A 21,836-nucleotide genomic window follows, 5' to 3' on the forward strand; every position below is an offset into this window, starting at 1 on the left:
CACGTTGCTCTGGGAGCGGGATGTAGAGAAAGGAGAGTTATTTCAGAAAGCAGCTACTTAATATCTACAGCTCTACATGACAGCCAAATAAATGTAATCCCAAATACCTTTCCTAATTTGGACTGTATTAAAATGTGTATATATATATATAAAGTAACAGCATTTCACTCGCACAATAATTTTCCACTGGCTGGTCATGGATAAACCCTCAATCACATCCAGACCCTGCTGTGCAACCAGGAATGCTGGAATAGTTACATAGTTAAATATTCATGCTGGCTCTCTTCTAGTGATTTTCCTTCCTAAAAAGAGGAAAATGATCGTGCCATTCTGGATGCAAAGGAGGCATTTGGGTTAAGAGCAGAACGGCACAAGGAGTTTTACTGAGCGGTAACAGAAGCAGCAGAACATTGATGAAAAATGAGGGAGCGGGAAGAGGATTTTGGTGCGTGCTGGCATTTTGATAGCATACCTAGTTTTGGCCAGAATAAAAATTCAGACTGCTTTAGTTGCAGCGAGGTGATGGGTTTGTAGCCTGTCCTACAGAACATAAATGTATTTTGTCTAAAGCGTGCCATAGCAATGAGAGAAATCAATACAGAGAGGCCTCTGTGTGTGTGTGTTTTATATTAAGACTTAGTTGATGACTTCTCATCATTTGAAAGAAATGTTCAGCCTCAGTGCTTGAAATTATCCAGCTGCAGCATTTTCTACCCAATCCAATCTCCAGTTAATTTGATCCTTCATTTATCTTGAACAAAGCCTCCTAATAAAAACATTTGTATTACAAATGATACACTTGATCAATGGGATTGCTTTAGGCAAGTATTTGATAATTTGAACACTAGCTATAAAAAGTTCTCATTTAATCAATGTAGCTGGCCAAAATTTGGAGCGAGACAAAGCCCCAAACCTGTACATCACTAAACAAGCCAGACTATAATTAAATATCAGGTTATTTAGATTTTCGTACCAAAATTATTGTTAGAACTGGCTGGTGTAATCTGTGTGATATTAGCCCTAATTATTTTCGGTAACATGATTAATTATTTAGTTCACTCTAAGTGACAAGAATGGAATGAATCAAAACAAGAAGTTGACTGGGCAAGAAACTATTAATTTTCTGTCAATCCTGTAATTCCTTTGGTCAAATCAATGAGATAAATATGCAGATTGAAAAAGCCAATGAACATATACACAAAGAGTATCCAGGTCCATGCAGATCGGTGGATGCTATTAGACCCTTTGCAGGTCTGGGAAGTCACCCTCAGGAGCATTCAGGTCTGCTGCATTTCTGAGATGGCTTTTCAAACATGAGAGCTTCAAGGGCTGCTCTGCTGTGGGTGGCATGTTCTACCCCCAAGGCCTGGGTTTGAAGTAGGAAACATTATCCCCTGGCAGTCAAAGTGGATTTCTGCCTTATTGCATCTGTTGCTATCCCCGGATGCTTTGAGAAGCAATCACAGTGCTTGGAATTTCAGTCTGTGTTTATTTTCATTAATGGTGGTATTAATCAACATTTTCCTTTGGTCTCCACAGACCGCTCAGGGATGCTCTTGGAAAGCAAGGACAAATTCCAGGTCAGGATTCCTGTTGGTTTGTGTTATAATATGTGAAAAGTGAAATCATTCCTCTATTTGCTCAGATTTGTGCATGAACACACTGAAAATCTTATAGTTCTCCAGCACCTCTCCCACACCTTGGCCAAAGAGCTTTATTTTGACACAGCTATCAGCAGATGTATTGTGAAAAAAGTTCAGAAGGTCTAAAAAGTGTCCACAGTGTACATCAGGTTATTTTATTTTGTTTATTCAACCCTTTTAAATCAGCATTTTTAGGATTTCATTTAAAATAGAAGACTAGGAAGCAGCACTATGAAGACTCTCTCCTGTCACATCGTGCACCGAGTTCTACAACACAACAGCCTCAAATCTCTTTCAATCCATCACTTATTTCCCTCTAGAAACTTTTTTTTTTTTTCTGCATTGTCTTTGACTGTTATTTATTTATTTGGTTAGTTGACTTCAAGGGACATTTCTTCTGGCTGGATAAAGACATTTTACAAACAAATGCATGGAAACATTTTTGATAACGCTGCAGAAACAGCCAGAGCGCTGGGTCCCCGTGGGCAGGTAATGCTTTGTGTCATCTAGCAGCCACCGCTCTGCTCGATTAAGGAGCAGCATTTTTCACAGCCGGCACGGCTGCTCCAACAACAGGCCCCAAGCAGTGGCGAGGACCAAAGCGGGAGGAATTAAAGGGCTGCTTGAGGTTCCACAGGGCTCTAAGGACTCCCCTGGGTAGGATAAAAGAGAATTAGAAAGGGCTTTTATTGACGAGGATATGTTGCTTGTGATTTGATACACACACAAAGGAGTGTAATTGTAAGTATGGGGAAGAAGGTTCTCCATGGCTGAAACTATCATTTGTACCCTGTGGAGAGTTAAAAAACCCCTCAGCTAAGAACCTGGGTAAACACTCTACCTCTTGTAGTGTTTTACAAGCCACCCCAAAAGGCCCAAGGCCCAAATAAAGGGTTACTAAATAGGCAGCAAGAATTTATAAAGCAGCAGTAGGTAATGAATATTTTTTCCCTCCGTTTCAAAGAGCTCCATGTCTCCTGCAGCATCCCAAGAGGGGAGGAAAGATGCACATCACCATCAGCAAAAGGTGTTCTGCAAAAATACCCACCTTCGGGTGAGTCTGCAGGTGCCAAAGGAGAGGCAAACATGGCAGAGGCATCCGTTCAGCATCTGGAGAGGAGAACATCTGCTTCAAGACACCCTGACGTTTACTTTGAGTGAGAAATTGTTGCTCTAGCTGTAATACTTCACGAGCGAGACATATCAAGTGAATGGAATCCACACAAATGAGGTCGTTAGCATAACCGAATACGCTCTTCATTCCTTCAAGAATGAAAAATATGAGTAATTCCCTGGCAAGGCCCAATTACAGCCTGCCAGCACTAGCACATGGGTTATATCTATTATGAAATAATAAGATAACATTAATAAGATTCCCAGAAAGAACATTAACAGCCAATCTCCCAACTGTGTACAACCAGTCTAACTATACAGGCTGTCTGCTGCCTGCCTAGCTCCACGCTTGCCAGATCTTTTTTGTCATCTTCAGTGGGAAAATTTCAGGTCTACCAGCTTTTAAGCAAGAGACTCCAAGTGGGAAGCAGGGCGAGAGCTCTGGGAGTGCTGAGAAACACTGGGTAGCTGCTCTCTTTTAAGGAGTGTCAGTATCAGACATAAACGTGAGAGCTATGGCAAACAATCATACTGCTCGTGAAATGTTACTGTAGATAGAGAGCGATGCCGGCAGCTGTATATTGGGTCGTTAACCTGAGCGCACTGGCACGGCTCAGGCACGTGCTGGCAGCGCTTCTAGATCCTTGTTCTGAAAGCAGCTGAATAACCCTTTTTTAGCCCATTTCCTTGTGTCCTGGGGCTCATGACCCTGCATGCAAACGCAGCATCCAGACCTGTTTAATGGGTGCATAAGCACAGGCAAGGAATTGGGCTTGTGGTCTTTCAGATAAACACCACCACTCCTTCCTGAGATATTGATGGAGGTAAGCTTGAAAAAAAAAAAAAAAGACAAAAAGACATACATATAGTTGAACATAACATCACACGTTGCTCAGAAGCCTGGTAGGACAGGAAACAGCTGAGATTTCCATCACTGTAATTTAGCAAGATGCATCTCAGGCACAGGCAAGGAGCATCCAGGACCAAGGACACGTTGATACCAGCCGTCAGACGCTGCAAGTTTGGCAGGTGGCTAAATTGGCTCCACAGCCTCACTGGCCCTTGTCGGGGAAGGGAAGATGCCGAGTCTCAGCACAGAGGGCTGTAATGAGGATTAATAAGGCGTGCGAAGACGCTCAGTAATTGTCCGGCTGGCTGTTTCCTTTGCACCTTATGTTATCATTTATGCTCATGCAAAGTGGCTGTAAAATGCTCCAGGTCTGATTCAATATAACTCTGCAGACTCTTCATACAGGTGTAAATTGCTCTGTGACTTTCAGGGCAATGTCTAAATGCAAACTAATCTGATATCTCTGTTGCCTTCTTTTTTTTTTTTTCTTTTTTTTTTTTTTCCCTCTGTATACTCCTCTGCAGCCAGTTGAACACTTTAATGTACAATAAGCTACAAAAACATCAGGTATTTCATGCATGAACTTACTCCCCAGAAACAGAATTTGCCCTGCTGGCCCCGAGGAGGACTGGAGCTGCAAGATACTGCGGCTGGGCCACCAACTCCATGGTCCTGTGGGCTGACAGTTGCCCGCAGCCATAAGCCATAAGCAGAGGAACATTCACATCATAAATCTTGAGGGTTAGTGCACGGTTAGGGTGAGTGTGAACCCAGGAGAAGCCGTGAAAAATGAGGTAATGACATAATTTTGGAGGGAATGGGCAAAAAACATTGCCTGACCTTGCCCAGACATAGGAAAAAACAACTACAGACCTACGGCAGCTGTAAAATGAGCCTGAACTAAAACATATGAGCTGATATTACAGGAAATAACCCTTAAGAGGTGGAAGGCTTTGATAGACACACTCCTACAGGTAACTTCAATCCCTGGCAGCTGCAAGGCTTCAATAATGAATGTCAGACTGCTGGCCAGCTGCGAGGGGAATAAACATCTATTTGCCTTCAGTAGAAGTAGCATCAGTTTGACATATGACATTCAAATGATATGAACTTTAAAAGCGTGGTTAAATGACTGCTGTTTGACTTGAAACCTTGAATCCACTGAAGCAGCATCACAGCCGTTTACTTTAGCTCTGTGGGGGATTGAATCACTGGACTTAAAAATGAAAGATCAAAGTGTTTCTGCAAATTCAGTCCATGGTATGTCATCTGTCCAGCTGATAGTGTACGTGTGCCTGAGTGGTTAGAGGGGTAAAGATAGGTCCTCCTGTTTTGTCCCTTGAATCTGCAGATGACTGTTGGTGGCACATATGGGACTGAGGAGCCACTGAGGTGTCTCAGTACAACAGGCAGATTGGAGGCTGGGGGGGGGGGGGGCAGGATAATATCTGGGGCCGTGAGATGGAATGGGGTGAGAAAAAGGGGTTCTTCCCACCTGGTCCTGTTCCCACCTGTCCCACTGTCCCACCATCCTCCACCTTCTCCATGCTGGTGGGCTCCTCTTCAAGGTTCTTCTGTATTTTTGCTTGCAGAAGGATGCCAGCCCAGCCCGCATCATGTCCATCACCAGCTCGGTTTTTACTTGTCCAAGAAATGAGCGCTGCAAAGAATCTACCTCTCTATTTTAGGAGACCTTGTTATGCACTTGTTACATTAGCCTGTCAGCTTAATACCAGCAGTCATAACACTTTTATAACCTACCTGCTGAAGTGCTTTTGCTTGCAATCCTTGCACTAAAGAAAGAGCTCAAGACCAAAGCTGCTGCAGGAAAAAATCACTGCTTCCTGACCTTTGGGCAGAATCTGTAGGCTGATTATTCCATTGATTTTAACTGAATCGAGCATTCAGTAAGGGTGTCTGGAGGCCAGGCTCTCTTCAGCAGTGGTTCCAGTACAGCACCAGCAGCAATAATATAGACAACCTCTATGCCAGCCTGGTTCAGGAATGCTCCAACCACCTTGCAAATTGTGGCAGGCACAACCACTCTACCTGGGACCAGCCCAGGGACCTCCCCCTCGCCAGCTTTCAGCAAAGCCCTCGAGCACGTGTTACACCTGGCAGTGATACCACTTCAATAAGTGAGCACCATGTTAAGTGCAAGTGGGTGCTCTTGCTTGAAACCAGCCTAAATAATTGAAGCATGAATGAATGGGGCCAGATTTGAAGGATGCAACCTGCTGGTGGACTACCCTTACAGAAGGAGCTGTTGCTAAGCTGAAGCTACGTTTGCATTAGGAAGAGGTGCTGTGCTATAGGAGGGGGATATGTAGAGCAAAGGAGTTGATGCTGAGGGCCCTATATTCATCTTATGAATTTTTTAGGGGGAGTAGAGGACTTGCTTCAAGATGTCAGCAGCTGGAACACATTAAATGAGCTCCTGAAGCACTTCTGCTTTAGTGTCATCCGAAAAGAAACCTATTTGCTCCCTCTGTGACCTTGCTGTGTTCTGAATCAAAGATGGCATAAGGCAGACGCATGTCAAAGCTCGCTATTGCCTAACTGTAAATAATTTACAAAAAAAACCCTACATGCAGGTAAACTGAGGCACGCAGCTGTTTAAGAGCACAGCTGTATTTCCCTCTAGCTACAGGGGAGTGGTGCAGGCTCGTTACCTCTGGAAATCAGACCAGAAAAGTTTGACACAGAACATCCCCCAAATAGCTGCTCAGTCTGACATAAAGCCAAGAATCAATGTACTGTGCCTGCGGGAAAATTCACAGCGTCTGAGCAACTTCCCCCTGCAAGGTCCCAAGCAACCACCCCACAAAGCCAAAATCTGATGGCAAACCTCCCTCCAAGGCATGTGAGAACTGACGAAGGTGTGCACTTTCTGTTCTTAAGCACGACCAAATCCAGCAAAATAAAGATGAGGTTTGGCACATCTTGACATTGTTTTGTCCCTTGCCAGAATCCCGCGCAGGTGCTGGGAGATAAAGCAGCGCTGTGAGTTCACGGGTCAGGCTCTGTGGGTACCTCACTGCTGCCGTTGCAGCAACCTGCTCGCCCGCTTCATCGGCGCGGGGTGCCAGCAGATGGAGATGCCTTTGAACAGAGATGAGAGGCTGAAATCCTCTGACACCTGCAAGTGAACTGTATATTACCGAAAAGTTAAGCAGCTTTGTGAGAGAGATTATCCTGAAGGATGTTTTCCGTAGTGTTGACATTTGTATGTGAGTGATTAATTCCGACACAGGCGTGGAGTGAGGAGGCAAAACCCTTCCCTTGCTGCCACCGGGCAAGCTACGGCCTTTGCTCCAGAAAGGTTATTAATTCATCCCTGACCTGTGACACTGTCTGTGACTTTGTCACCCACACCTTCTTGGTCACCTCTCAAGACAGAGACCTGAGGATTTTCCATGCCCCTTTTTATGAACCGCTGTGATGATGCAGACTCTTTTGGCTGTTTGCTCTCCAGGGGTCTGACTGCTTCTATATTTTGCCGTTCTCCCCTGAGATGTGCTATCACAGTCAAACATAGTGCCATGGCTTTAAAAAGGGGGACAGTAACAGCTGAAAAAGAAGATGAATTGTCACTTTTTACACTGGTGGCAGAAGGGAGCTGCTCTGCTGCAGGCTACGAAGGCAGAAGGGGAAGCTGTGCCTGCCCGAGCTGCTGGGAATTTTCTAACCCTCTCACCCAGCTCATCAATGACTCTCTAGAGAAGCAGCCTTACTCTTCCCCTACACTTCCAGTCAAGGGTGTCTTCCACTGGGGTATTTAATATGCTGCAGAAAGGTATTATGTCTCTTTTGGGGTTTTCTACACAATTCTTCAAAAATATAGAAAGAAAGTATAAAATTAATATAAAATAATATATGTATAATATGTCTATCTGTATAAAAGACTATAAAAGAAATATAAAACCTGATATGTAATGAATAAAGTTCTTAAGCCCGATTTTGCAATAGCAACAACTTCACACCATCAGTGACTTCTCAGCCATTTATTTTGGACTGTTGTTCTTAAACTCTGCATCTCCAGAAGCAGCTCTTACTCCTGATGATACATATAGGGATTCATTCAGGATATAATGAGTTTTCATCTCCCATGAATCCAAGCAGCATTATATAATATATGGTAGTGACTGGGTTGGATGTATATGGACGTGCAAGTATTTCACTTAGTGCCAAAATCTGACAGCTTGGAAGCAGAAGACATCCTCCTGTGGAAGGGTACAAGCAAAGCAGGTGCCATGAGATGTTCAGGAGAGAGCGGGGAGAGCCTGCATGAGGTCAGCCAGTCTGCGGCATGGAGCAGATGCTGGAATCAAACCCTTCTGCTTCCACAGAAAGACAAGTGCTTGGCTGACACTAGCAAGACCACACCTTAGTAATATGTGGTGCTATAAGGTGAGAGTGGAAGAATGAATTGTAAAAGAGAACTTCTAACTCCATGCTGTGGCACTGATTTTTGAGGTTCCTTTGAGGATCCCACAAAGAAGTGAGGAAGCCTGGCTGGAAGAGGTAGAAGGACCACACCGTTGTCTGGCCAATGGCTTATGAAACGTATAGATGGATTTACTTATGTGTGGAGGAAAAAGCAGAAGCAGAGTCTGGCATCAGTTGATTACAGAAGAGGTAAGTGAGCTTTTTATTGCAGTTAGCCTTCCAGTAGCAGTTTCTGAAGGAATAATATGAAATGTGAGCATATAGGTTTTCCAGAATCTACAAAAATAGCAAAGTCTAGCAAGGCTTTCCAACTCTCAATAGCCAAAGGCAACACTTTTCTTCCAGACTGGGGTTCTCCAGGACATCTGAAGGATCTCAGTGCTGCACCCTGCATCATTATTAATTCAGTTAAGTTGGTTTTACAGTGGCCTAATATAAATCAGATACTACAAGGTGTTATGACAGCAGTATAGATGGTGCTTGTGTTGACAATCCCTTCTATGGGAGATGGTTGTATGCCTGTGGTAACATAAGCAAACAATCAGGAAACACATGTGGGGCACTTCTCACCCACTCTGCAGATCTGCAGTCATTAGGGGTAACTGCTTGTCTCTGGGCTCCTCCAGTTAACTCATCTGCAATCTGGATCATGCAAAAGCCATCTAAAATCATAAGATAATCTAAATAAATCAGCATCAGAAAACTTGCCGCAGGCATTCATTCCTGCAAGGATGTGACCATTTTAACACTTGTCAGGGTCATAGCACACAGCTGAGGAAATAGCCCTGGACAACTCTGCATTCCCAGGAGAATAAAACCAGAAGACATACCAAGTCACCCAGCAGGCAGAGGGAACAGGAGCAATGGTAGCATTACTTAACTATGTGCAATTTGCTCTCCCTATCTTGATTTAAATTACACTGCCAGGAGAGACTGACAGTGTCTGGAATCAAATTGCTTAGAAAAGTGCCTCTTCAGAGGGAGAGAAAAAAATGCCCAAATAACTTGAGTGCAAGTGATCTTGCAAAATGCCTATTGTGGCTAGGGACAGTGGGATCTGGGGCTCATTTTCATTAGGGTAATGCTCATGTAATTATGCTGGGCCAAACCCCTAATGCTGTGTTGTGAACTGGGGGTTTGCACCACTGATATTTCTCCAGTGCACACGTCAATCTGGGTCTCTCAAGAGTTAGAGGAGGCACCATCAAACAAGAGTCTATGATCTGTTCCTGTTTCCTTCACTTCTCCAGAGAGGCTCTGGGGATCATCTTCAGGACGATGGGCTGCTTCGGTTGCATGAAACCTTTTGTGTCCAGAACCAGCGGGATCTTGAACAGAAGGAAAAAAACCCAAAATAACTATGTAAACGTGGAAAAAGGACAGTCATGACACCTACAGGACACTTACAGCCCACATATGTAGGTCACTCCTTGTTTTCATTGCATTTTCTAACTTACAAATGTACTTATAGCAGGACTGTCACTAATGCTAATGCTAAACAGCTATGAGCTGGGATTTAACAGCCCTCAGCTCTTGAATAAACTGGTTAGTGAATTCTGGCTTTCATGTGACATGGTAGGAAAGTTGCACTGATCAACAGGCTGCACGTGGAGGGAAAACCAGCCAAAATCCATCCGGGGAGCCACAGCTAAGGAGGGGCACGCAGTGCCATTTTGTTTATTGCTGAAGTGTGTCAGCACTAAGGGGAGCTCGGTTATAATGGGAGCTGAGGAGCTGTAAGGTCTCCAGGAAGAACAAAACTAAGATTGCTGCTCAGACTGAGTGCCAAAGAAAAAGCATCCTCACACAGAAGAGTGCTGGACTCCCTTGAGGTAGGTTGGAAATCTCAAAAAGAAGAACATTTAAAACTGGTGTTGGAGGGAGTCATCTTGCAGGGAAGGGAAGAATGTTTTACCAAGTCTCCTCCATCAATTTGATGCTGCTTGTATTCCAGCTCTCCTCCCCATCAGGACAAGGGTCATACTACTGCAGCCTGACAAGCTACATTAAAATCCCCATATCCCAGTAAGCTTCATTTCAGGAAATCTAAGCAATGTGGCTTGGAGCCCAATGGGCCATCAGTGGAGGAGTGAGAGGAGGCTGCAGCTTCCATATGCATATTCCAAAGGGATGTTCTGGCATGATTTTTTCCCTCCTGCTCTGGTCTGACGTATTTGACATCTTCTGTAGAAAAAAGGGCTGAAAGAGCCCCATAAACCTATGGGCACCAATAATACAATACATATTTAACTTGTCTCCTTTTAATTAAAGGCAGTTATAAAAAGAATCAATTTTATGGATTGCAGAGGACTAGAAAAATGTCATTAGACTTGGGGGAGGGTGAATAGGTCACTGCATTGTTAATGGACTATTACAGTCTTTCACCTCCAGGTTACTAGTTGAGTTGCAATCTGAATCTGCAGAGATTCCAGCTGAGCACCCGTGCCAAGTAATAACTTAATAAGGATTTTTCTGTTTCTTACAACAAATGTCCTTTGAATACACTTGCTGCCCTCTCTGCTCTGATTTCCCAAGCTCGCCTTGTGAACAAAATGTATTAATGGCAATATCTTTTGCGGCAGTAAACGCAGAAACCCAGATCAGGGTTAGAAGCTAACACCAAACATAGTGCTACCTGCCTCTGAGTCATAGGGAGCTGCCATGTTTTCCGGAGGGCTCGCTTGACATATAATTTCCAACAGCCATCTCATTCACTTTATGTCAAATAGTCCCATCTTGCAGGGCCTGACCCATCAGAACTGCATGCAGTGTTCACAGGGATCCCAGGCAAAGCCAGAACTTTGTGGGATCCGGCAGAGCCTCCAAGGACAGGGTTGCCAATTCAGATTGCACTTGCTTTAAAATTGTTACTCTTTAGAGACTGTCTGGTGGGCACAAGAGATGAATTTTGGTGTCTTGGGGTCTCTCACAGAGAATAGCTATGTTTGTGTTGCAAAGTGCAGCTTTGGAGTGGGCTGGGGGGATATTTCCCTTTTTGCTCTCTGGAGCAGGGTCTTCCTAAGCTGGGTCAAGGCAGATGGGCAGTGCACCACAGGGGACCAAGCACTGCACCACTTAGGTGCACCCAAAGAAAGGCAGAGGGCATCAGGGATTTCAGCGTGCCATATTCCACCAACGTTGAATTTGCTTCTGTAGGGGCTTAAAAATATGTGTCAGTAACTTGTGGTGAACCATTTAAATTAACTGAGAAGATTTAAATACAGTTATTCCCACATGCCTCTAATCCACAGTGAAATCTTCCTCGGTGAGAAGTAGTAAAACCCAAGTTTGCAGACAAGGTTCAGCAGTCCTGAAGCTAGTGGTCTCTGAACTCCTCGGGGAAGAGCGGGATTTAATGTGCATGAGAGACCATTCCCTGTCTGTCCTGAGATGTAGGCCAAAGAGGGCACACAGGACCATCTCAGTAGGACTAAAGGGCAGATAATGAAACACATCATCCCATATCCTCACCGGAGTGTCTTTGCAGGTTCTGAATGAGAAGTTTTGCAACAGGACGACCACAGCCACTTTCACGATGAGGAGAGCAAACCTCATTCCTATGCAGTTCCGAGGACCAGCCCCAAACGGCAGGAAGGTGTAGGGGTCAATAGACTCTTTGCTCTCTTTACGGAACCTGATTACAACAAAAAAAAAATGTTAGAAAGAGTTAACTGTTCCAGGATGTGTCAGCTTTCAGATCTGAAGTGATGAGGGGTCTGGGAAGACAAAAGCTTTTTGTGTTTCTGTGTGTATTAGAAGAACCCAGCTAAGTCCCTTATTTCCGTCTCAATAGATACCTTATGCCTCTGCTTTTATCTTGCTGCTTGGAGTTGGTTGTGCATCTCCAGGTGCAACAGGTGAACAGGGAATACCTGAAATATGCTAATGGATTTCATAACTACTCTTTTCTCAGAACTCTCTCTCAGCTCAAAAACTGAACCCAGATTTCAAACCCTAAAACACACAGGTCTACAGCTTCACGTCTTCCCTTTAGATCAAAGGACTGAGTGAACACAAAGATGTTCCCCCCCTGTGTGACTAAAGGGAGGGTTGCTTTTGAGACACGCCAGCCATTCCTCTCCTCATCATGAAAAACATGGAAGAACAATCAGCTTCACAGGGAAATTTGCCACTGAGCATTTTCAGTAATGCTTCTTAGTGATAAGTTAGTTTTCATGTCAGGAAGCTTTTCATTCCCAGTGCATGAGGTCCAGATACATGCTAAGTCAGCAGTGAAGTATCTCACTACTGAGACACCAACACATCCCTCTGATGAATTTCCAGCAAGGCAAGTGATCCCTAAAGAGCTCCTGTCCAGCTACCCATGACTGGTTAGTTAACTGGAGTAACTGGTGTAACCTGCCCACTGCCAGAGTACTCCTAGTTGGGTGGTTCCTTCTGCATTCAACACAAGGTGACCGTAGAGGTGCACAGGCGATTTCACCAGCACTCATCTCCCTCCCTATCTTCTGCCTGAGACTTCTGACATATTTTGTCCCAGAGGTGCCTGCATCCCCACACCAGGGTTAGCCTCCAGGGGTATTTCAACTCCTGGTGCAAGGGCACAGATCTTGTCCTGCTCTCTCTGGACCAGACCTCAATGTCATTGTGGCCACCTGAAGACTAGCAGGCCCAGGGTCTCCCAGGTCTGCCTTGGGCTATTGCCTCATTTTGCAGGATCTGAGAGACTCCTAAGCAAGGACTGTTTCATAACTTGAGTTGAAAAATTAAGTTTTATTTCCTAGCCATCTTTGCCCTTCCACTGCTGATTTGCACGGCATTGTGCCAGTCACCCAATGGCTCTTGTTTTAATATCTGGCAATATCTGGCCATAAACCCCTCAATGTTACAGCTGCTAGGAGCTGCTCTCACTGTCTCTCCCTTCAATGCAGTTAATTAAATTCCATGCACAGTTTATGGATGTAGATCATAAAACTCTCCTCATGGTAATGCTGGGACTAGATGTCAGACAATGATAAATGCCTAATTTAAATGTTATAATCATACATTCCGCACTTTCGCTGCCATTTCCATTCCCAGGGCTGAGGTTGAGTGTGCAGCTATTCCCCCTGCCTGGCCCTCACCTCTCAGGCCTGAACTCCTCTGGCTCTGGCCAGTAGCCTGGGTCACGATGCAGCACGTAGACTGGGATCATGACCACCATGTCCTTCGGAATAGTCACACCGTTAAGCTCCACCGTCTTCTTGCAGACCCTCTCAATCCGGCCCCCAGGAGGGAAGAGCCGGAGAGATTCATTCACCACCATATCGAGGTATTCCATCTGCGTGATGGCATTGTATGTGGGAGTAGCCTGGGGAGAGGCATGAACACAGGACTTCAACCCCCACCCCAACACCCTGCAACACTTCTCCTTCCAGCATCAGAGACCAGAGGAGGGGAAATCTCAGTGCCAGCACCTCCTCCACTCGGTTTTGTTTCCAACCTGGCTTTTGGCTCAGGGTCTACAAGGCACAGATGGGAACGACCCCACATCTCCCCACCCTCCTTTACCTTGTTGGGCAGGTTTGCATCAATCTCATCCTGGAGTCGCTGCTGCACGTCAGGGTGGGTGGCCAGGTTGTATGATATGTAGCTGAGGGTGGAACTGGTGGTTTCATAACCAGCAAAGACAAAGATAAGAGCCTGGGCCAGAATCTCCTCATCACTCAATGCTGAAAAGAGGCATAAAAGTACATGCAAACAGCTGAAAACTACAGTGATTAACCCTTGGAAATTCAGAATCCCACTCATCAAGCTAGGTAACACTGTTCATAACGATTTAACTGTAAAAGAAACATCCAGCTAACCCTTTGGTACCACAAATGGGTGGATCTGGCACTGTTGTACAGCCAGAAAATGGCTGTCAAGATCAGCAGTTTTATGTTGCTTCCTTTAAGAGAAGAATCAAGGTATGTGCAGCCTGAACCTGACTCACAAAGTCTCTGCTATCTTCTGAGACCATGCTCCTGGGCCTGAAAAAATGGGGGCACATGCCAGGAAAAGTTAGAGATGAAGAGATGTCAAGTAGCTCCTCTAAGCCATGAGAAGAGCCTTGCACCGCTGAGGGGCTAGTAACCCTGAGCTTAATGTGGCAGTGGTAATAAGGACAATACAGGATTTAACGCTGGTACTGCAGTAGTGGCCAAGAGCTGCCAGGATGCGGCCTGCAGTGCAGGGTGTTGACAAATACCCTGTCCCGGCACCCCGAAAGTTTATGGGCATCCTGCCTTGACTGAGGTTGATGGACTGGAACTATGCCTTGGCTGAGCCATTATTTTCTAAATCTAACAGTTTACCTAGGATGAGGAACAGAGATGAGCTCACAGATGAGGAAGGCACATGTAGCATATGTGCCTTGTGTGCTTTATGAAATACAGCCAACATCGCCAGCCTTCAGAGAAGAGAAAATAAGAAATGGGAGTAAGGAGATATTCACTCTGTTTGCTCTGTTGCACAAACAGATCCCAGGATTTATCCCAGGAAGTAGGATATAATAAAATATGGCTGATATGTGGTAAGCATCATTATGACCCCACTACTGAGACCTTGAACCTCCTGTAGGATTAATGACTAAAATGTTCTCCTACTTCCTTCTTTTAACCACACAATGAAGAATGTTTTCTGCTGAGAGGAGGACAGATCTCAAGACATACATTTGTACGAGTTGGTCTCAGCAGACTCGGAACTGTCATGTGAGCTCTGTGAGTCAACCATGAGTTGCAGGAAATCAATCCGGTCCTGGGGAGAAACAGAGGCAGTCAGAGAGGATGTAGGTGGGGAGGAGGCAAACACTGTCCAGCACAAGCTCCTTGCTGGGACACCTGCTGCATTCACAGCCCCACCAGCAGGCTCACAGCTTCAGTCCACACTGAGACTGGAGATCCTCTATGAACACAGATGCTTTCTCCGGATGGAAGCCCAGGCAGGGTATGCTTTTGGCCCTTCCCAAGTTTGATGTGCTAGGGGCTATTATGGAGAGTAGGCAATACATCACAGCTTCTGAAGATGCCAGCAGGCCCCTCCTGCACTCAGGACGGCACAGTGAAGAGAAAAGGCCACCTGGGCTGGACTCACCATGCTGCTGCCCTTTTCTCGTTCCTTCTTCATTTTTGTGAAGACACTCATGAAGAAGTCCATGACCTTTGAGGGTAAAAGAGTCACATTCATCTTTTCCAGCACTGGGATAACAAAGGGGAACAACACTAAAGAAGATAAAACAACAACATATTTTAGCTCCGAGGGGCTCACAGAACTGAGAAGTGGCACAAAGCATAGAAAGAAGAGGGATAAATCTGGACTCTGACTCCAAAAATTGCTTTTTGTTGCCTTCAGCTCTCTTTTTACCTAACCGTGGCTGCACTGCAATAGCACTTGAGAATCTCCTCCATATATCACTATAGGGCCACAATGCCACACTAAGTGCAACATTTTGTGACAGAGAAGCTCTCCACTAAGTCTCTGCAAACAGGTTTCTGCTTGCAGGAGGATGCTGCAAAGACCCACATGGGCTATTAAAAATCTTGACTGCAGTTTCCCTGGGGAAATATTTCTGCAGATCTGCTAGGGTGAATCTAATCCTGCAAAGTGCTGAGTATCTCCCATACACCAAAGAGGACTCAAAGCTAAGGGAGCTACCAGGAAATGCAGGTGATCACCACCCTGCTGTATAAGATGAAGTTGTCATACCTAACAATATGAACACGGGGTTTAGGAAACTGAATTTGAGAAATTTCTTGATGTTGGTGACAAAGGGGTCACTGGGGTTGTTCATGGAGTCAACATTCACACTGAAAGAAGTGCTGGCCACTACATCCATGCTGTAGGCTCCGAAAATGCTGGGTAAAGAAGGAGAGAGAGTCAATGGAATGAACTCAACCAGAGTAGTGAATAAGAGCCCATCTAGGAACAATCCCTGAGAGAGGGAATCTCTTTTAATCAAGGACTCAGTGCAGAGTCCTAACATAGTAGGTCCTATCCTGATTTGCCAGTAACCATCATTATATTTTCCCAAGTTTCCCCAGTTGCTTTCATCCCCCGATTTTTCTCAGCATCAAAAACCTAGCTGTAGTTGGAAAACACTGAACTGCAGTATGGGGTAACAAAGACCACATTCTGATTTCCGTTTGTAAAAGAGAGTGTAAAATTGACATCCAGAAATACCACATCTTGCAGGGATTCCGGAATGGGTCCTACACCTTCCCCAGAATTCATCCCCAGTAAAATGAAACAGGGAACAGAGCATAGTTACTCCATTTGATCAGAGCACAGCAAGTCCACCACAGAGGAACATTCCATGCCCATGACCACTATGGAGTTTGCCTCCATAGCTGACAAGGGATCAACATGGAGGCAAACATGGAAAGGGCTGTCCAAAATGGTCCCTTCCCCACACTGAATACAAACTCTTTCCTGTTAGCCCCACACAGTTACTCACTCTTTCATGGTCACGAACTCATCATTAGCCACTTTCTTCTCAATGTTTTTCACTAACTTTTCACCATAGTGATTAATGATAGGGAACATCTGAAACGCAAACCAGAGTAAAATGCACTGTTGACTCTTTCACCTCCACCAAACAAGGCTGGGCCATTCCGCACTTCTGTCCGCGACTTGCCAAGTCTTGGGCTTGTGGAGGAAGGGCAGGCAAGGGGAAGGTATCATTTCCAAGCCTCAGACATTGCTTTCTCTTATCTTAATAACCATTTCACAGAGCTCATATGGCCATGACGGAGCAAGGTTCTCCTGAAATCCACACAAAGCTCCTATTCCAGCTAAGCATCCACTCCAGCTGGGAGTGAACATGGCTCCTGAAAATGGGCACCCGTGGTCTGAGCGATGTGCTTAGCAAGAAGAAAATACAGGTCATAGGGCCAACAGCCTCAGCTTGTGATACCTTGTGTGCCATTTCATCCCCCATACCCTTCTCCTGATTCCCTCCCCCTGATGGTAGACAGCCACTGTGTTGCTGAACAGAACCCAATTCAGGTGCTAAGGGATATGGTCTTGACAAACAGGGCAACTTCCCCTTTTGAGGGGAAGGTCTGTACTCAGAAATGGCTCTGTCCTCCTCCAGCAATTGATGCAAAGTACCAGTGACCTCTGCTCTACCTCCTTCAGCTTCCCACTGGTGAAGGTTGGAGACAGCACAGTACGAATCCTTTTCCACTTCTCATCTTCAGCTATGTTGAGGGCTGACTCCAGGATCCCATTCAGACGAAAGTTCTGCACAGGGAGAATGTTACAGCAAAAGGGGCACAGTTATACAGGGAGATGGGTGAATGCTTCCAGCCCCCTTCCACACCACAGAAATGCAAAAAAAAACCCCCACCACGAGTGTTGATTTGGCACCTGAAGTCATATCAACTCTATCTCAACCAGCAAACAGAAATGGAAACAAAAGTGTAAGAGTCCTAAATTATATCAGTCCTAGGGTACATCCAGGCTGATGTCCCAGTGTGCCAGGCAGAGTGGCCTCTACGCTTCCCTAGCAGAGTTTTGCTATTGGCTCCGTCAATAAACTGGGGCACAACAGACAGCAACTACTTACAAAAGGGTTCAGAGAAGGAGAACAAAAAGCAAAAAGAAACTTTCTTTCTTGCTGTGTCCACTCTGTACCAGAGAGCAAAGCGTGGGACTAGATACCTACCCGACGATTGGTAAAAGTGGTATAGCACTCTTTCACCAGGATGTTTTTGATGAGGATGGGGTCCAAAACAGCCAGCACAGGCTGTCTGCCATCAAAAATTCTAAGCCAAGAGAAACCCACAGTCAGTCCATCTCTCAGTCAGTTGGAGCAAAAGCAGCCTGCTTTGTCTGTGGCCAGAGCCATGCACATTGACTGCTGGAGCCCAAAGGGTTTGGGCCAGCTGAGTCCCCTCTGACAAAACAGCCAAAGGGATGAGGCTGGAACTGTTTTATTATGTAGTAAAACAGGACAAAGGGAAAGCAAGTGCCAAACACAGACAGCATGAGCATTTCTAGCAATCATCTGTGGTACTAAAGAGTTGCCAAAGCAGTGTGGGTTTAGATAAAAGGCAGCTTTTGCCATGACATTGATCCCCTGCGCTTGGGCTGTCTGAGCTCTGTTTCTGCAACTGGTAGCTGGAGTCAATAAATCCACCCTGAACAGCCTACCTGTGGGGTAAAGAGATTTCCCTGCCTGGCCTATGAGGCAATGAGAGAGGAAAAACTAATCTGTCTCCTCCATTTTCCAATCAACACAGACAGAAAAACTTAAAAGCCATGATGTGGGCTAAAGGGCAGGGAGCCTTGGGCCACAGCCGAGGGAAGCTGCTGTCTTCAAGAGGCTTGAGAACATTTAATCTTTTAAAAAAATGCGCTAGGTTTCATGAAGCCTCCTAGGATTTTTTCTGCGCAACAACTTTGCTTCGGTTTGAGAGGTTCTCAATAGAAGCATGATAAGAGGCCCCTGCACAAAACCAGTGCTGTGCAGGGAGCAGGGAGGCAGGTTGAAAGGTAGCTCATGCCCCAGCTCTGGGAGAAGCGGGGAGCAAGATGAAAAACACTGCAGCAGCCTGCAGCTTGCTTTCTGCTCAAGACAGACAGAAGAGCAGCTTCAAAGGCATAAGGCTCAGTTTGACATCAAGCAGTGGAGGATCTTTTCAAAGCTTATGCAAACACATGACCTCCCAAACCGGCCACCATCATCCCAGCCCTGCACTGTACTGAAATCCCAGCAGGAGAGAAACCCTGGAGAGGTGGCTGGAGACTTTCTCAGTGGTGAACCTGGATTTTCCCAAGCTGTCACTGCTGGAATTACAGTGCTGAGACATGTTAGCAACATACCTTTTTCCATTCTATTTTGGGGCTTCAGAGCACCCCAAATAGGCAGGTTTGTTCTGCAGAAAGAAACTCACCCCCAGATTTTGCCATACTTTTCAAAGCATGCCTGATCAAAATTCAGGACTCCCTGCAAAAGAAGAAAGGAGAAATGAACAGTTTGCCTGCGAAGAGTGATCAAAGCAGGTCACAGCTGGCAGTGTGGTGCATCCCACAGACCCATTGTAAGTGGCAGAGGTTGGGGGGGGGGGTGCATGGTAGCTCTTAAGAGTCATGTAGATGCTTAGGGGACATTTACGCTGGAGGGAAAAAAAGAGAGCAGAGAGGAAAAAAAAATAAAAGCACTTTCAACTTCCACTATCCAACCTGAGCTAAAAATGTAATGAAGACAAGGTACGAGTGGGTACACAGTTCTAGCGTGAGCAGAGTTAGCAGGCAGAACTAGATCCCAGGGTGTCCTTTATCTCCAGCTCAGCAAGTTAGAGCTGCTACTGCCTTGTCCTCGTGAGATCTTCCACTGCAGTTACTGAACTGGAGTGATGATGGCTTTTTTATTTTGCTTTGTTTCCATTAAGGTTTTAACTGATATTATGTGTAAGGATAAAACTTATGGAACACAACACCATGCAGAAACTAAACCATTAGTAAGGGACAATGTGTGTGCTCTAAACCCAGCAAACACAAGCTAAAGCTCCTCTTTCATTGAAGCTGGTACATTTTGTTCTGAATTTGCAGTCAGTTACCTGGGACCAGCTACTACCTAGTTATTTGGTAAGGTTTGCTAAATTGATAATAAATATTTGAGTTTTATTTAGAAATATATTTGTCTGGCTATGTTTCAGGCTGGCCCAACAGCGAGTGGCTGGATGGGGCACTGGTGGGTCTAATTCAGCCTCTTCATGGGGATGACACAAAGCACAAAGAAACATGCAGTTTTCAGAAATTAGCAGTCTTGGGCATCTTTCCAGTACTTTTTTCTTTGTTTCCAACAGAACTTTACCTGCTGGGGAACAGGTAGAAATCCAGGGAGAAACTAATAACTTAAATCACAAAGTAGTTGAAAACCACAGCACACCTCATTCAGGTCAACTTGAATTTTTATGTTTTCTTTGTGGCCAAAGAGCTGCCTACCTGAAAGCATCATTTCCATCTGACTGAATCAAGGGCAGAGGAAAGAGATGCCCAAAGGTTGGGAAAACAGCACCAGCTACAAGTAAAAATCTAAAGCAGCTACAGAGCAGCAGCTGCCAGTACTCACATGCCGGTACTCCAGGAAAGTTCCCAAAAATGGCAGAGGCCGTGGCCCAGGAACGCCCAGCTTCTTGAAGGCCTGGAAGGGCCATATCCCATAGCTGCCAAGCAAAGAGCATGTGAGATGCATTTATGCAATGAAAGGAGAAGATTCTTTATCCTGAGCTTAGTGAATAGTTTTGAACAACTGGTTCCTGTCACCCAGAGAATGCTGAAATTATGGACCAGCAAGCAAACCTGCTGAGGATACTCTCTTCCTGCAATAAATGCAGGATCACTTGGGGTATGCGATAATTCAGGGTACATTTTAATACAAGACAAGGGCTGAAAGGAGCTGCAGTCCAGCCTACCAAACACAGTGTACTGAGCACCTCAGGTCTTTATTCAGGGGCCTCATTTAGTTCCCTAAATCAGACAACTGTGATGCAGGTGAGTGAAGAGAGGTCTCAGAGGGATTAAGTTTTCAAGCTGACACCTGCTCTTGTGTTTGTCTTTGCAAGGACCTACCATAATGCTCAGGTGATAGAGCCACAGCAGCACAGCAGCCGAGCAGGGACATAAATTACAACAGCAAAATTAAGTTTTTGCCTGTATAGCTCACTACAGCTCCCCTGAGTGACATAAGCAAAAGGGCAATTTTGCCAACATAACTATTTAAATAGGGGCTTCTGCTGGCACAGACACAGAGGCAGACATAGACATCACCCACTGCCCTGTTCCCGGCTCGCAGAGCCCAAGGACATGCTATCCCCTTTTCAGCCAACCAGAGCTTGCTGCGGTTAAAACCACGGAACGAACTTCTCCTTTTGGATCTGCTAACAAAAGCAAAAAAATCAAGAAGTTCCTCTTTATTTCCCTCCCACCCAGCCCAGCTTCCTCCTTCCTTTCCAGCTGGACTGGGAGGGCAGAGGGGAGCCCTGCAGCCCCCCTTTACCAGCCCTCAGCTCTGCCTTGAAGGTAGCACAGGAAGACTGAGGATAAGTTTTTAACACTAATTCTTATACTTGGGCACTTCATACCGAGTGTGACGGCCCCAGCCCTCCCCAGCTGCAGACACAGGGTTCTCCTCCCCAGTCACCCTGGGGGGCCAGCCTCTACTTACAGGACCAGGAGGCTGAGGAAAATGATGAGAAGCAGACAAGTGATAAAAGAAAAGTTTGGCAGGAAATCCATTGTGTCTCCCAGCCTTCCCTGAGAACACCGGTGTCCTGTGAAGCCAAAGCCTTGCATTACGATTTTTTTTTCCCTGGCCTTTAGCCGAAGCCACCCACGCTCACATGACAGTGAAGGAGGAGTCGTCTTGTTTGATTGCTCAAACTTTAACCCTTGGGCAGGTTTCTCCTGGACTGGGATGTCAATAAGATGCCCAGCCCCACACATCTTGAGATTGGAAACTGCTGAAATGACAGGTTTTACAGGAGGAAATCTAGCAAAGGGCATCAACTTCCTTAACCCCTTCCACCTGCCTCTTGCCCAAAACCTGTGAGGTTCACGTGGGGCTGAGGGGGAGCCCCTGTCTGTTCTTACAGCAGCAGCGATGCTGAACCAGAATTGCTCCCTCTTACCTTTTCCAGTCTTCCTTTTGGTGGCTTCATCGCTTTTATTGAGAGGTATAATCAGGAGGGCCAAGGAACTGCTACTGTCCCCCCACTCAGCTCCTGGGGGGTTTCTGCCTGTGCAGATATACCTTCCCTTGTGTCTCCCCCTTCCATCCCCATTTATCTTGTCCT

General features: G+C 45.6%; 1 protein-coding gene across 1 annotated transcript; it reads right to left on the bottom strand.

Annotated features, from left to right (window-relative positions):
* Positions 1 to 8,157: 8,157 nt before the first annotated feature.
* On the bottom strand, positions 8,158 to 21,304 carry LOC141966357 (cytochrome P450 3A29-like). Its single transcript, XM_074918946.1, has 13 exons — positions 21,209 to 21,304; positions 20,114 to 20,207; positions 18,933 to 18,985; positions 17,702 to 17,801; positions 17,164 to 17,277; positions 16,490 to 16,578; positions 15,742 to 15,890; positions 15,130 to 15,257; positions 14,709 to 14,793; positions 13,567 to 13,727; positions 13,140 to 13,366; positions 11,527 to 11,689; positions 8,158 to 9,383 (listed from the first exon to the last, which is right to left on the bottom strand). The coding sequence occupies exons 1-13, from the start codon at positions 21,277 to 21,279 to the stop codon at positions 9,294 to 9,296; spliced, it is 1,524 nt and encodes a 507-aa protein (XP_074775047.1). The 5' UTR covers positions 21,280 to 21,304; the 3' UTR covers positions 8,158 to 9,293.
* Positions 21,305 to 21,836: the final 532 nt, after the last annotated feature.

The sequence above is a fragment of the Athene noctua genome, chromosome 15, assembly GCF_965140245.1.
Source record: "Athene noctua chromosome 15, bAthNoc1.hap1.1, whole genome shotgun sequence".
Taxonomy (NCBI): domain Eukaryota; kingdom Metazoa; phylum Chordata; class Aves; order Strigiformes; family Strigidae; genus Athene; species Athene noctua.